Source organism: Mustela putorius, unplaced genomic scaffold (genome assembly GCF_011764305.1).
Source record: "Mustela putorius furo isolate JIRA1106 unplaced genomic scaffold, ASM1176430v1.1 tig00000095_pilon_pilon_pilon, whole genome shotgun sequence".
Taxonomy (NCBI): Eukaryota; Metazoa; Chordata; class Mammalia; order Carnivora; family Mustelidae; genus Mustela; species Mustela putorius.
The window spans coordinates 10,816,306-10,831,611 of NW_025421280.1; the positions used below are offsets into that span (position 1 = coordinate 10,816,306).

The following is a 15,306-nucleotide window of genomic DNA, read 5'->3' on the forward strand; positions in this document are numbered from 1 at the left end:
ATCTATCAATATATATTGTAGTCAATCTAAGAGTACTGCATATTAAAACAAATCTTCAGGTGGTCCTAGTTTAAGCATCTTGGATTTCTCCAAACACAAAAATCATTCAGTCCTTAAATGAAAATACATAAAAATATTGGTGGGAATTATTTCGTGTCTATATCATATGTCATGTATACCTATAATTCCCCTAGATGTGGTGAGTGTTCCACCCAAAGGACAATGTTCTTTATTCTTAAAGCTAGAGATTTCAAAGATGTGCCCCAAGTGGGATTTCCGGCAGATTTGTATTAATGTGCAGGCTTGTCTGGTTAATAGAAAATGTATGTAAGTGTGTGACGTGTGTATGTGGGTGTATGTGTCGAATGGGTAATAAGCATAGGATGAGGAATTTGCAAATTGATGTGTAAATGTGAATACCAACTAATAAAAAATAGTAGCTTATGCATATTTACTATCAAAATGCAAATACCTCATTCTACACATATTACTCAAACATATATACACAGTATGTTTGTAGAAATGCCTGAAAGTCTACTGATAAAATTATGATAGCCCATTTATGAACTTATACATGGGCTAGGTGCCCCCAAAGCATAAAAGTCAATCTTGTCACTCATTCTCTCCCCATGTATTTATTACTCTGGACCAGACAATGAGCCAACCAACCCTAAACTCTGCACATTTCCTTCTTTTGAGTGTTGGATATTCTCCACCTGATCTGTATATTTATGTTCCCCACTGCTCCCCCACTTCATGCCCTAGCCATATCCAGCCACATTTCCACCTGTGCCCAGTAGAGACAATGGTGCAATCCATTGGCCTAAATCCAGAAAGCCACTTTCACACCAGTCATTGGACCTTGTTGGACTAAAACTTTAAGTACCTTGACAATCATACCCAATCCTATCTACCATTCTTAGTTTCTATTGGCTCTTTTTGCACAGTGCTTCACACAATTTGTTTTTCATAATTAAACCCAGATTACTGATCATTTGACATGTTCGTCCCCTACCTAAGAAATGTATGAAGGAAAATTCTACAACTCTCTTAAATTTCTTTTGTAAATTAGCAATCACCCAAGATTTTGTTTAAACCCCATCCACCCCAAGACAACAATGCAAACAACAACAAAACCTTCCTGTGAGGTATTGAATAATATCCCTTAGCTAGAAAAACCTGAAGCCTAAATATATCTGCTTTAGATGAAAAGATAAAAATAAGTTTTGGCAGTCTTTCTATGCACATATATACCTGCCTAGGTACTCACACTAATGGGTCGTTATTGCTCTTATACTCTTTGTGTTCTATAGGACTCTGAGGCTTCAGGGTTTGAAGGTTTCAGCATGAAATAAAAGACCCCCTGTGAGTGCAGACTGGTTAAATTCAAGCAATTTCATTGGCCGAAAACCTTTATATTTTAGATATTACTGTTTTCCCCCCAGGAGAAAAGTTCTTAATTTTTGGTAGCATAATGAACTTATCAAATACCCATGAGTTGAGCTCTACAAAAAACTCAACATCAGCCAGGGTCCAATTTGTTCTTGAGTCACATAAAAACACAAGGCTTTCAATACTATAAAAACTAAAAACAAAGAAACAGTTCCAAGCACATTGTTGCCACCCACCTGATAAAATTTCAGTTGTACCAACAGGTGGCACATACTACCACCAGTTCGTCCAGTAATCTACCCCCAACACCCTTTTAATGGTTCTGTGCTGCCTTCTACCTAATGGCCCAGGAATGTCCCTTAACTTTCGGTCTCCTCCCTGGGCAACTTAAAACAACCAGACCTTTGATTCTGTTTGTTCAAAGTGAACATTCCCATACCTGTTAAACGTGCAGACCTGTAATGAAAAACAATGCTGTAGTATTGAATGTTCAGACACAAATGCAGGAAACAAAGGTCACAGCAGTCTAGAGAGCGATCTGAGATAGTATGTTTATGCTGTCTTTAAAGAACGTGTGTACAAAATGTCACTAAATTTGAAATGGGCTGTCATAAACTTAAGATAGCTTACCATGCAAATTTGAAGCTGGAGCACTGCTTTTTCTTCATATGTATTCTAATGACGATGGTGATAATAACAAAATGGCTTTATGGTTTGCTCACTACTAATTACGTGGCACTTAACATTTGCATGAAACTTTAAAAAAGAAATCGGTGACTATTTGACATTTCTTATCCACTAGTTCTAATGGCCACAAGACTAGCCTGAAGTGTTCGCTGAATTTTAACATAAATTCTTGTACTACAGAAAATGTAGGCCGGTTAATCACTCCTGCCAAAAAGCTCGAAGACACAATCCGCCTTGCTGAACTAGTCATTGAGGTTCTCCAACAGAATGAGGAGCACCACGCAGAGGTGAGCAGGCATGGCGGGAAAATGTCTCTTTGGGTGTCCCTTAGATGGGAAGTGCAGAACTGATCCTATCAGTGACACGAACAAGATGGCTTAACACGCATTTTCTTTTAACTGGCCTTGCAAAGAGGAGGAAAGGGGAAGAAGGAAAGGAGAAGCTTTTGGAAGGTTGGGTAAAACAAGCAAAAAGTGGTTGCGTGTTGTCCATTTCAGCTTAAGGTTTCAGATGTTTCTAGCAACAAGCAAAAGAGGTGAGTATATTTTAAAGACAATTTATTCAAGCAGCATATGGTTATTGTCCAGAATACACAAAATACTTTTGGTCTTCTGTGGTTGTCATTGTTGCGACCCTGTTGTTTCTATTTATTTTATTTGGTGTGTGGATCACAGGCCGTGTTTTTGAATTTATCTCTGTAACTTACTCTCTGCTTGCACTAGTGTCTTCATTTGTTAATCTCAGATGACCTAGGTTGCTAAATGCAGTGAAGGCAGCAAATTATTCTGTGTTGTTCAACCTGTCGAATTGCTAACATACATCTTAATAGATACAGCTTACTTTTTCTTTTTTTTTTTCTTATGAACCACGGTCAAAATGATCATTTGATAATCATTGTAAACTAAAGGATTTCAAAGCTAACTAAATGCCAAACCTATAAGGACTTAAACAACACAACCCTTAAAAAAAAAATTCCAAGATTCCATTATTGTCAAACTGTTTTATCAGTTCTTGTCTCAAAACTGAGATTTAAAATCATTGCTCTTAAAATAACCTTTTTGAAGACTGCACTAATTGTCACTCTTCCTCTCCAGTTAATACTACAGCAAAAGGGGAAACAAGGCATTCCATAAAAGCAAGTTCTCAAGCACTTAAAATGATCATTCCCATGATAAATGAAAATTAACAGTATAGTTAAATAATATATAATACACCATAAATCCAATCGTCCCGACTAATGCCTGATTGCATATTTAAATTTCCTCCCTGTTTTTCTACTGTTCCACTCAATCACGGCTGATCGTGGCAGGGAAAAGAGGTATGTGACTAAACCGAATGAACCAGCCACCTGCTGTCATAGTCTGTGCATGCCCTTCCAGTACCATGTCTTCTACTGGGACTTTTCCTGGGTGCTCCTGCTTTCTAACACTGACCCAAGGAATGTAACAGCAACTTCCAGTGGACTGCTTGTGAAATGGTGGCCCTCCACGGCAGGGTAAATGTGGGGGTTCTCTTGTGCGTGCATGAAGCGATCGATATACCTAACAACAACTGCAGTTACATCCCAACACACGCCTCCCACCTGCCTGGATTCTGTCCTTAGCCTGTCTTAGTTTCCTATGTCCGTCTGTACTTCCCTTTCTCACAGCAGATGAGTACCGACTGTAGTAACCAGTAGCTGGCCAGAGTGATACTAATCTTCCTCTACAACTGTCTGTATGTGAATCATATATACAGTATTTATATATAGAGAGAGTGCCAAAGAATCATATTTTCCCACAAAACCCTCTTAAGAATTGGGTGAAGACCCCTTGAGGTGAGTGTAACTATCTCCAAAGCACCCAGCAGTGCACAGCCAGGAAGGAGAAGAGGACCCAAATCAACACCCTCCGAACATGGACACGCCTCCAAACATACAAAATTAAGTTGGGCTAGAATTTTTTTCGACTCCATCCTATAGGATGTCCTCTTCAGATTGGGGGCCCTTGAGGTTTAAGGGATGGTAAGTATGTTCCTTCTGGGTGTCCACCAGACCATCTCCAGAGGCCTTCCCCTGATCGGGATGTTGAGGCTTTTCCCACGATGTCAAACCAAATCTACACATTTCTGCAGACACGGCTGAGAAGAGGATCGTTTTCCCTGGTTACAGCAGTGCTGCTCTGCTTTTAAGTAAAAGAAGAAAAATGACAGACATGCTTAATTTGTAATCCCGTTATTCTCTGAGGCTGCTACAGGCTAAGGAAAGATGGATGTTTTCCCAAATTATTCAAAAGAGGTACCAAAGGGAAGTTGATAAGCCAAAGAAGACATTTTTCTTTTCTTTTCCAAAAAGCCCATCTTTCAGTAAGTGCTAATCATCATCTTAAGCTGCCCTGATAACCATCATCATAAAAATATTTTAATCTTACACATCCAAAAGCCATTCAGGGTAAATAAATAGAGTAGAAATAAATTCAATTCTGTTTTCATTTACTAACTTGGGAGTTACAACTGAAAGCTTCAGCATACATTGGAATTTGGAGACTCAATTTGGTTTTAGATAAATGTACAAGATTATTTACTGAATGAGTAATTTCACCCAATCACAAAAATTTCATTCATCAGTCAAAAGCTACCTATCTACTGTACACTGAGGCTACTACTTCAGTGCTTTTTGGAAGGACAAGGAGTCATAAGGTGGTCTTGGCCTTCAAACAATACAGGGCAGAGTGGCCAAGAGCTCAGGTTCCATGCCAGAGATGCCCCAGTTCGAATTCCGGCTTTACCTCCTCATTGCTCTGTGATCTCAATCTGGTGAGTTAACCGGTCTAATCCTGTAAATGGGAGATAACAATGGAATCTACCTCAGATGGTCATCGTTGGGATGGAAGGCCACATTAAGTAAAGTATCTGGAGTTATGCCTGGCATATAGTAAGTTCCCAACAAAGCTTGGCTGTTGTCTTTCTTATTAGGGACAAATTGCTAAGAAAACAAAATATATGAATATGTGATCATGAAAAGGGCAAAATCTATGTGAAAAGTACCAAGTGAGTGGCACAGACAGCATATGGTGAAAGAATGGGCTCATTTCAAGGTAGAGTGGTCTTTGCAATCACCTGGGAAGCTCTTGAAAATGGCTGATGCCATGGTCTCACCCCCGCTCCCTTAATCAGAATCTCATGGGGAGGGGCCGCTATTAGTAATTTTTAAAAGCTGCCCAACTGATTTCTAGGTATAGCTGGGTCAACACCCCCTGTGCTACAACTACCTCTACAACAAAGAGGTAGAATTTGCTCTGGTACATTTAAAATGAGGTTTGCTGCCCAAAGAATGAAGTATGAAGGTTTTTTTCCACTGACCAGTGCTCACTGTATATTCGGAGTGCTCAATAAACTCTAGAAAATTGCTAAATCCTGAGCATGAATCTTGGCTATAGATCTGTGCTGTTTGGTGGTACCACACAAATGAAAGTGACAAGAAGATTGGCCTCACCCACCAAGAAAACAATAATCCTTAGAACCATTTTTAATTCCAATACAAGGTAATTAAATGCCCTAAGAAAAAACATGCTTATCAGCTAGAAATGCATCACACATACACCCAGGCACAATACAGTAGCAGCTGCCTTATTTACCTCGTAATTTCAGCTCAGTTCTGCTCTCAGAGCCTAAGTTATTCACACATGCACGCACACACACAGGAATTATGCCTTCGTGTACCATTGCTCCACCTTTCCAATCTCTCTCTCTATGTATACGTATGTATATGTATATATGTATTGTGGTATACAAAGGGGTACATATATACATGTAGTTTGTGTACAGAATATACAATGTGTTCTGTGTGGTGGACTGTATTCCTAAAGCATACATCTTTTCCTTTAAATAATGAAATGCACCAGGTAAGTAATTAGAAGCCAAAGTAAACCTCCCTGTTGTCTTTAGAAAAGATTTCCAAAGACTTTAGATGCTCACAAACTTTGAGTTAACTCAGGTAACAAAAACAGCATTCACCTGTGTGAGCAAGCATAAAATAAATGTAGTTGTTGGGTCTGGATGGTTTTTTGGTTTTGTTTTGTTTTCATTTGAAAGCTTGCCTTGTCCACCCAGTCACACAGATTCTGCTCCTTTGATTAAAATTATGATAGTGGCTTTTTGGTTTGGTTTGGTTTGGTTTGGTTTGGTTTGGGTTGGGTTGGGTTGGGTTTACCATTCCCAGAATGTTTTTCTCCTTCTCAGAGAGTCAGGTTTGATGATGAAGTTCTGGAGGAATGACCTTGGGTGTACAGAAATAGATTTGGTCTTCATTTCTCCTACAACTACTATATTTAAATTATCTTCATCCTAGAATCCTAAGTTTCTGTGCCAGACTTCCAACTGATAATTCACATTGCAGTAGTCATTTTTCTTTGTAGGGCTGCCTATCTACATGACTATTAATGCAACAACTATAGATAACTTCTCAATTTTATTAAATTCCAGTGAAGGACCAAGTTCTCAATAGATAGAAGTGGGTGTTTCTTAATGTCTCTGGTTTGCAACTTTTAAATCAACTTGGTAAGAACCGTATATGAGGTTGGGCTAAGACATTTTTAATTTCAGACATTTAGAATTGGTTTTTTTGTTCTGTGTTTTGTTTTTTCCTGTCATCCTAGAGCAGATTCATGTCTGGGAAGGCAAATCAGTCTCCCCAGTAACTGTTACTTGGACTCACCCTGAAGATATAAAGCTAATCAAAGAACTAATGAATGAGTTCCAGCCAACATTTGGTGTGCCTTTGTGAACTTTGCAAATATCCTGCATTAGGACTGATGAGATTCATCACTCCATACAGGGTTGGGGGTGGGACTCCAGCAAGTTCGAATATTTAGAAGGTCTCTGCCTAAAAGACAGATGGCTGGGAGAACGCTGGGAGTGGGCTGGAGGATTTCTTCCTCTGCCGGATTTAGTCAGGTAGTCAGTGGAGCCAGGCCCAAACCCCAGGGCTCTTATGCTGAGGTAGTAAAACTGCAATAAAACCTCATCGATTCAGACACAAATGCCTTTGACAATTCAACGGCAGATGCAGCTGTTGCGACTTTTCTTAAGTAGAATGTTTGACGTGATCTCAACTTTCTCTGGAAATTCTAAAGGATCTCTCATAAGTTTCATCCCAGGACCTCTGAAGTGAAAACTTCTCTTTGACTTCACTTTATAGGTCAATTTGTCTACAATTATTAGAAGTTTTTAAAAGCTTCTACATTTATGATACATTGGTATGGTAACCAGCAAATACCTTTTACTTTGGTGCCCGATTACAGACTGCATTTGAAAGCAGTAAAATGATACCTCCTTTTAGAAAACCCCATAATTTAGGCTTTCTTGCTGACAGATGAGCACCTCTCTTCTCTCATTCTCTGAATCAGTGAGGTTTTAGTGTAAATTAAAATGGAAACAGCAGGTGTCTATTTCCAGCCAAGCTGACCTTGCAGAATGGTCCATGACTTGATTTTTTCCATTTAATTTGCAAACCAGCCACATGTTGATAAAGGAGAAGTAAGTAAAATGAAATTTCATGAAAGAAGAGAGGTGGACCCCTACTCTGCCTCCTAGTGGCTGTTAGAATATCCCCAAACAACTAATAAATATCACAAGAGCTTGGCCATTGAACAAACTCTTTCATTTATGGAATTATCTCCATAATCATCTTTCATGTTTCCAAACGCCTTCCCATCTTTTTTTTTTTTTGGTGAATGCTCCGGAAAGTGTTTCCAATGTAAATACTTTACGGCTTTGGGTGGGGAGGTGGGGGACAAGAAGGGGCTGGCAATTTGTTTTTGTTTCTCTGCTCTCTTTGAAATCAGTAAAAAAAAAAAAAAAAAAAAAAAGGGCCTGTTGACACCGCCACTCATTCTGCATGCTCCCTGCCAGAAATGATTAGTCACCATGCATGCATGCCTTCGAATGGCATTCACATCTGGCCCAGTTCGATGTGAATGTTGCCCCTGAGACCCTGCACAATGATTTCCAAGGACCCACGTGCATGAAAATGAGTTACTTCACTGATATTTTTTGGTTTTCAATATACATATGTGTCCAACCCTCAGAAAAGTAAGTCCTAATCTTAGTGTTTCCTAGCTTACACCTGATCTTTCCTACAGACAGTATGCAAAACCAGAGGCTCCCCACTAAAGAGATTTTGAATCAAATGTTTGGTGACCTGGTATAAAATAGGAGTAACATGACCAATGCATAGAGAAATAAGAGTTGCTGAGCTTGTATGAGACCACAGATAATGAAGCCCAGATATGTAGATATAAGTAAACCCTAACTGCAAATTTTCAAGTTAGACCAGCAGAAAACCCATAAACACAGTGAAGAAACTCCCTAATTCAAATACCTTATAGCAAGAGCTAGCCAACAACAGTGACAAAGAGCATGAGTCCAAACTTACTGGATTATTGTAAATTGAACAGAAGTTCCATGTCTGTCCTTTCCACAGCTGCATCCTCGACCAGCAGGTCCGAATAAAGACTTTGTGAGGCAGGCCTGGAATGATGAAAAGCATGGCCTTGGGACGCTGAGAGGCCCCATTGTATCAAAAATGCTGTTCTTTTTACAATAAAATTACCAAACCCTGCTGATGCACAAATAATCTTGACCAGTGAGGGCTTGACTTCATGTCTTAGGTTGGAGAGAGAAGCTCATCATCTCTCTGTCTGTTGTTTCTCTGCCAAATCTCAAAGGCCTTCGCGTGGTGGTCAGACTTGATGGTGGAGCATGCAGAGACGTTCCTGTCACTGTTTGCAGTGGACATGGATGCAGCGTTGGAGGTGCAGCCCCCAGACACGTGGGATAGTTTTCCACTGTTTCAACTGCTGAATGATTTTCTCCGTACCGACTGTATGTATTATCTTTGGTTGACTTTCCTAAGTCAAGCAGATAAACAGATGGCTAAAATGTCTTTGGCCCAGTCAGACCACAGACTGGTGAAACCTCTTCATAGTTGTCCTATTGCTTTACAAAAACCAAACTTAACAGCTGATGGCCCTTCTCTTTCTTCCAACAAATGTCCTGTTGCACCAAAGCCCTCTCTTAACTAGGCAGGAGAACCCAAGAGCAGTGTGATAAGTGGTACTCCTGCTGGTGTGTTTTATTTGCTTTTGAACAAGCTAATTAACTTAACCTCTTCACATTTTGAAATTTTTATTGAAAGATGTTTTCTAGATGAAAAACAATTTCTAGCTAAATATCGCCCCAAGCGCTTCAGTATCTTACAACAACACATAGCCATAAAATAGACCTTCCTTCCAAGAAGAGGGATGAAGGAGGGCAAGGGTACAGAATGTTCTTTCTTTCTGCTAATGTAACGGGAGGAAGCAGAGCAGATACAAGGAAAACCTAAAAAACAGTTGTCAATTATTGTTTTTACTGGTTTTTTTAAAGGAACATGGTTGTTTTTCCTTTTTAGAAGAATGAACAAATGGGTAGAATATTTTTTAATTCCATTTTTCTTCCACATGGATCTAATCACAAATCTTGGTGCTTTTCTTGTACTTTTACTCCCCTCCTTTTCTCGCATCCCCAAGAAGCAATATATTTACTATAGAAGACAATCCTTTCTGTATGTACATTGTATGCTAGTAAAGCAAGTGTGGGTTCTTACCAAGCTTGTGCTTATCTGTTCTAGATAATTTGTGCAATGGAAAATTTCACAAACACCTGCAAGACCTGTTTGCCCCACTTGTGGTTAGATATGTGGATTTGATGGAGTCCTCAATTGCACAATCCATTCACAGGGGCTTTGAGCGGGAGTCATGGGAACCAGTCAAGTAAGGAAACCTTTTTTGATACCATCGGAGTTTGGGTGCAAATGGCTGCAGAGTCATACAGAAATGGATTAATGGTGTCTTACAGTTTTTATTGTTAGCAAGAGCAGAGAGGAAACACTATATATGTTTCCAACTGTGATGCTCATACCGTCCTTGACCAAAGCGGGGAGGTGGGAGGAGGTTGAGAAATGTTTTATGAAATGAAATATTTGTTTTATTGCACAAGATAAATAGGAAATAAGGGATATAAACTTGGTTGTGATGTTTGTACTGTGTATCTTCCTCCAGTGGTGATATCTTTAGGAATTAATCTTTCCCACAGCATGTTCCATAGGAGTCTAGGTAAGGGGCCCGTAAACTTTTTCTATAAAAGGCCGGATAGTGAATGTTTAGCTTTTTCAACTACACAATCTCTGTCACAGCTACTCAGCTCTATCATTGTAGTGAAAAACCAAAAACAGACAAAAAGCAAACGGGCAAGTATGACTCTGTTCCAAAACAGGAGGCTATCTTTTGAGCTATAACTTGCTGTTTTCTAGTCTAGGCCTTTGAGACATACCTCGAGAAAAGAAGTCTATGGCCAGATATGCTTAGAAAACTCTATATACCCCGCTCATCCACCCCACATATCTCCTGGAGAACCATGAAGCACAACAGCGTATTTGAAAACTTTGAGAACATAGTCATATAGGTGCTTATTTAACTCTGCTTCACCTGGAGCTTCCTAAATGTATTTAACTACTTTTTTTTTTCCCCAGGGGAGTATCTGTCTTGTACGACCAATGACAGGAAATCCTGTAGGGTATGAAATCAGCAGTTTCCATAATTGCTTAGCAAATGTTTGATCTTTTTGAAATGTCTGGTAGATTCCGTGCCACCTCCATTGCCCAGCAAGGGGGAGGGCTATGACTCGGGGCTGCCAGAGGGTCAGTCTCAGGCTCCTGTTTCTAGAGACATAGAAGGTCCCTAGGTGGAGAGAATTTTCTGGTATGGTTTGAAAAGCTCCAATAAAGCTCGATATTAGTTTTGCCCCATTAGACTCCTTTTTTTTCTTTTATATGAGAAAAGCGTTTTGTTCTTTCTAGTCCTTTACATCTTTGGGAAGTAGCAACCAGTATGGAGCAAAATGGGTATGTGGGTGGGGGGTATGTACAGCACACTTTGAGACACTCCAGAACAAATATTGAAAACTCTTTTCGTCAGTTTACAAGACTTGACCTGTACTTTATCTCTAAGCAGTTTTCTGGATGTAGATTCTTCCTCTAATATTCTACTGCATGACTCTAACTGATAAATCAGTGCAAAATAGCTTTCTCAGCCACAACCCCGCCACTTCCACTCCTAAGCCGCAGGAGAAGTTTCTTGGCTTACCCTACTGAGAGCTAGTTAATAGGCAATTGCTCTTCATTTGCAAGTACCAAGAAACCTAAATTTTAGCTGGTTATTCTCAAGTTTATACCATCTCTTAATATGGCCCTGCTGACTTTGAACTCATGAGAATTTAAACTGGGTGCCTTAATGACAAAGCATGAACAAGCGACTGTATTTTTTTTTTTAATGCTCATTATATTCAAGACAGATGTGCTGTAGAGAACATCTGAGAAAAGGAAAAGGCTCAAATGAGTACTATTCACATTTTCAAAATAGTAATGGTCTTGAAATAGCTTTTACTTACTTGGGTTGAAAGGTAGATACTGGTACTACCAACCACTGGAAGCAAAGGATTGGTACCTTTCACTATTTCCTAAAGGGCCCTAGAGTTAGGGTGTTGCCCAACACTCACCAGGTAGAAGGCAAGGCTTCAAAACTCTAGGAACTGTTTTCTCATCCATAAAACTGATTTTTTAAAGTGTCCCTACTTGGTGTCTGAGAATTGTCATGAAGCTCTGTGATAGTATCACCAATGTCATTTTATAATCTATTAAATGCTTCAAGCAAGTAACTGCTATTCCTCTTGAAGTATTAAATATTCTTGATATTATCAGACATAAAGGTAGAGTAAAAATTATCTTCACAATTCAAAGTGTTATCAAGGAAGGTTTGTTGGGGATTTTTTTAATGATTAAAAAAAATGAAATTTGAACTTTTGGACCAGTAACTTAAAGACCTGAAAATTCGTGAAGGATTAATAGTTGTGAATAATAACCTGGAATGTTTTATGTAGATGTGGTTTTTTTTTTCCTCTAAGTAGTTATTTGCTGTCCCAACCTGTGCTATTGATTAGTGACTGTGATTATGGTCTGTTCAATTCATGGTAAATAGTATGTGCCTTTTAGAGTATGTAGAGGTATTTGAAAGTGCCAGCTAAAACGTAAATTAAATTACAGTACTTTGAAAGCACACACATTTTATTAGCTGATTTGTAAACAGAATGTGGATGCTATGACAGATTAACAGAATGGCCAGCACAAAATGAAGGGTGAAAAGAGCTTGGGGATGTGCTTTTATGGGCTAGAAAGAATGAGTCTCCCTATACTTCCTACCAGGTGAAGAGAAAGTACAAGCTTTTATCTGACCGCTAGTGAAGAAGCAGAGATTCATTTTCCTTTTTGGATTTTTTCCCAAGTCAAAGATGATCTTTTTATAATTTTTTTATTATGCTTACCCAAAAATAATAAGCTGACTTAGGTAAATAGATTTAGTTTGCTCAACTTTCTGTACTCTAAAATATATTCCTCCAGTACATACACACACATACATAAACACATACACACACGTATACACATGCATACACCCATACACACACATGCATATATAGCCTTTCCGTCAAATAATTGTTATACTCAAATACTTCTGTTCTTCCATTTTTCAAAAGTTGTGACTACAGGCACTTGATTATAGGTAAAGTGAGAAATGCACTGTAAAGCTTACTTTAAGAAAAATTAGCAGTCAGGGCGCCTGGGTGGCTCAGTGGGTTAGGCCGCTGCCTTCGGCTCAGGTCATGATCTCAGGGTCCTGGGATCGAGTCCCGCATCGGGCTCTCTGCTCAGCGGGGAGCCTGCTTCCTCCTCTCTCTGCCTGCCTCTCTGCCTACTTGTGATCTCTCTCTGTCAAATAAATAAATAAAATCTTTAAAAAAAAAAAATTAGCAGTCAAAATATTAAAGAAAAATGGCAATCTGGCAAGAAAATGCTACCAATATATTGAGCTTGCTAAAAATAGATTTAAAATATTCTTTATTCTTCAGAATTTCTTATTTCAGAATATGGACCTATAAAATCATAAAACAGAGATGCAGTCCTTTGCACTAAACTCAATACAACTGAAGCTACCTGAGATAAAGGGTCAGATGGCCAAGTCTCATTGCCGCTTTTCTTTAGTAGGATGGCCACCCATCTCTGTACAGAGAGGGCAGCTCTATCTCTGTTTCCATTAAGCCAGATACATTCATGATTACAGTCTCAGTGTATTTGTGGAAAATGTCGTCTCACGGCTTCTAATCACAGCTGAAGATCATCAGCCTGTCAGAACAGGCTCAAGCTAGAGACCATAAGCCTCTCGTGAGTGTCCCATCAGGACATGTCATAGGACCATTGCTGGGCAGGTTGTTCACAACTCTCCTTATAGCCTGAATAAGAGTTTTTGGTCCTAACTGGCAGTTGGACAACATTTCTGCCAGCCTTTTAGAGTTGGCTCCTTGTTAGTCAAGTCATTGCTTCCATTCAGTGTAGAGGCAAACTTAGAAAGCATGCAATCCAAAGCTTCCCCGGACTATTACCAAGTACCCATTCGATGCTGCCCTCTCCTTCTCTCAGTCTCCACTTAAACACCTCCAGGAACAGGGAATCTATGCTTCATGGTTGCCCATTTCAGGTTAGGATGGCCTGAATGGTTGCACTAAACAATGTTCTTGGTATGTGCACCCAAAAAACCTGTTTCTCATTTCTCAAAATGCACTCTATGTCTGCCTGAGGTATACACATGAAAAGTATTTTTTAAGTAACTTCAATTTTCCAGATTGTCAAGGATATCAATGTATTAAGGATAATAAATCGTCAGACTGACCAAAGACATCTTGGCAACATGTAGGTGACCTGGTATGAAATACAAAAGTGCGAGACCCAGAGGAGCCTGTACTCCTGATTCTGCCATTAACTTGCTGGGTAACCTTAGGCAAGTCAGATGACTTCCCCAAGCCTCAATGCCCTCCTTTGTAAAACAAGTGTTTTGAATACTCAAGACTTTTTCAACACTAGCATTCTAGAAAATGTGATTTTCCATATTCACCCCCTGACATTTGATCACCACTGCCTCCCTAGCACCTGGAACAGGGCTGGGACAGGTGCTCGATAAGTATTTATTGACTGACATTGATTAAGGAACCATACAGCCTGAAAATTGTAAGGATACAATAGAAAAACTATGGGGAGGAGAAAAAGGAAAATATATAATTCCCTGGTTAGGGATTCAATCTGGCTGGGTCTGAACAACATACACAGAAGAAAAATGACTTTAAATATTTATCAATGTACAAATAACATAACAAAGAGTGATGAGAGCATAGAGTAGAAGGGAAGCAGTCTTCCCTGAGGAGTCAAAAAGGAAATAGCTTGGAGAGTAAGATTTCCAAAAGGGAAGGGTGTTTGGAAAGAGCATAAGAGAACATAGAAACATGGGGAAAAGTGAGGTATGTGATAGAAACAGTGAATGTTTGAATCTGACCAGCACAGATGAGGAAGGAAGTAAGCCATAGGTTGTAAAGTTGATTGGGAGGTTCTAAAAGTCCATGAAGTTCAGAACTTTATTATCTAGGTCATACTTTTCAAATAGGGCTTTACAGCTCGCAGGCTGGTAAAAATTTGTTCTTGGCAGGGCAGAGGGACAAAAAAAAAATGTTTATTCTTTCATATATATGTATAAAGCACAGGTCTACCTAAAGTACATAAACAGATCTACAACATATTAGTGGTATTAATTCTCATGGGGAAGGCAGTTGGGGGCCTGGTAGTGCTAATGCATAAAAGGTTGGGAAACACCACTCTGAACTATAGAAAGATCGCAGAGAGTGCCCGCCTCCCCAGCCTAGGGTTAGACCTAAGTATAAGCACATGGAAAGGCTTTAGGGTCCAGAGCACCAAAAGAAGACAAGATGTACTATGTACATTCATGAAACAAATGGCTTTTAAAGTGTGAGTCATTCTGAGTTTCAAATCTATCCCCATCCAGAAGTCTTTGAGAGATGACCCAACCATATCTTCTCTGCATGGAGACACAATCTTGATGAGAATTTATTTCAGAAGTTAGGGATGTCTCTACTTCTAGTTATTTCATCCCTAGAAACGAGGCATGCACGTTCATGACATTCATCCAGGTGAGAGAGAGAACAGATGAGAATTTTGTAATCTAGTGCTCTAGGGACAGGCATTTGACCGGAATAGGAGCTATCCCTTTTTAGCAGAGTTACCACAATGAATAAGTCCATTTTTTTTTTAGGTCT

General features: G+C 39.4%; 1 protein-coding gene across 25 annotated transcripts in view; it reads left to right on the forward strand.

Annotated features, from left to right (window-relative positions):
- The window catches only part of CADPS (calcium dependent secretion activator), a 469,919-nt gene that overhangs the window by 365,390 nt on the left and 89,223 nt on the right, over positions 1 to 15,306 (forward strand). For 10 of the 25 annotated variants that reach the window (XM_045078259.1, XM_045078278.1, XM_045078230.1 and 7 more), the window contains 3 exons: positions 2,260 to 2,366; positions 8,784 to 8,940; positions 9,728 to 9,869. In XM_045078259.1, coding sequence (XP_044934194.1) covers positions 2,260 to 2,366; positions 8,784 to 8,940; positions 9,728 to 9,869 — 406 coding nt within the window. Of the gene's footprint in view, positions 1 to 2,259; positions 2,367 to 3,388; positions 3,398 to 7,572; positions 7,594 to 8,783; positions 8,941 to 9,727; positions 9,870 to 15,306 lie in introns of all 25 variants that reach the window. The other 15 variants (XM_045078225.1, XM_045078255.1, XM_045078210.1 and 12 more) reach the window with 3 other exon arrangements.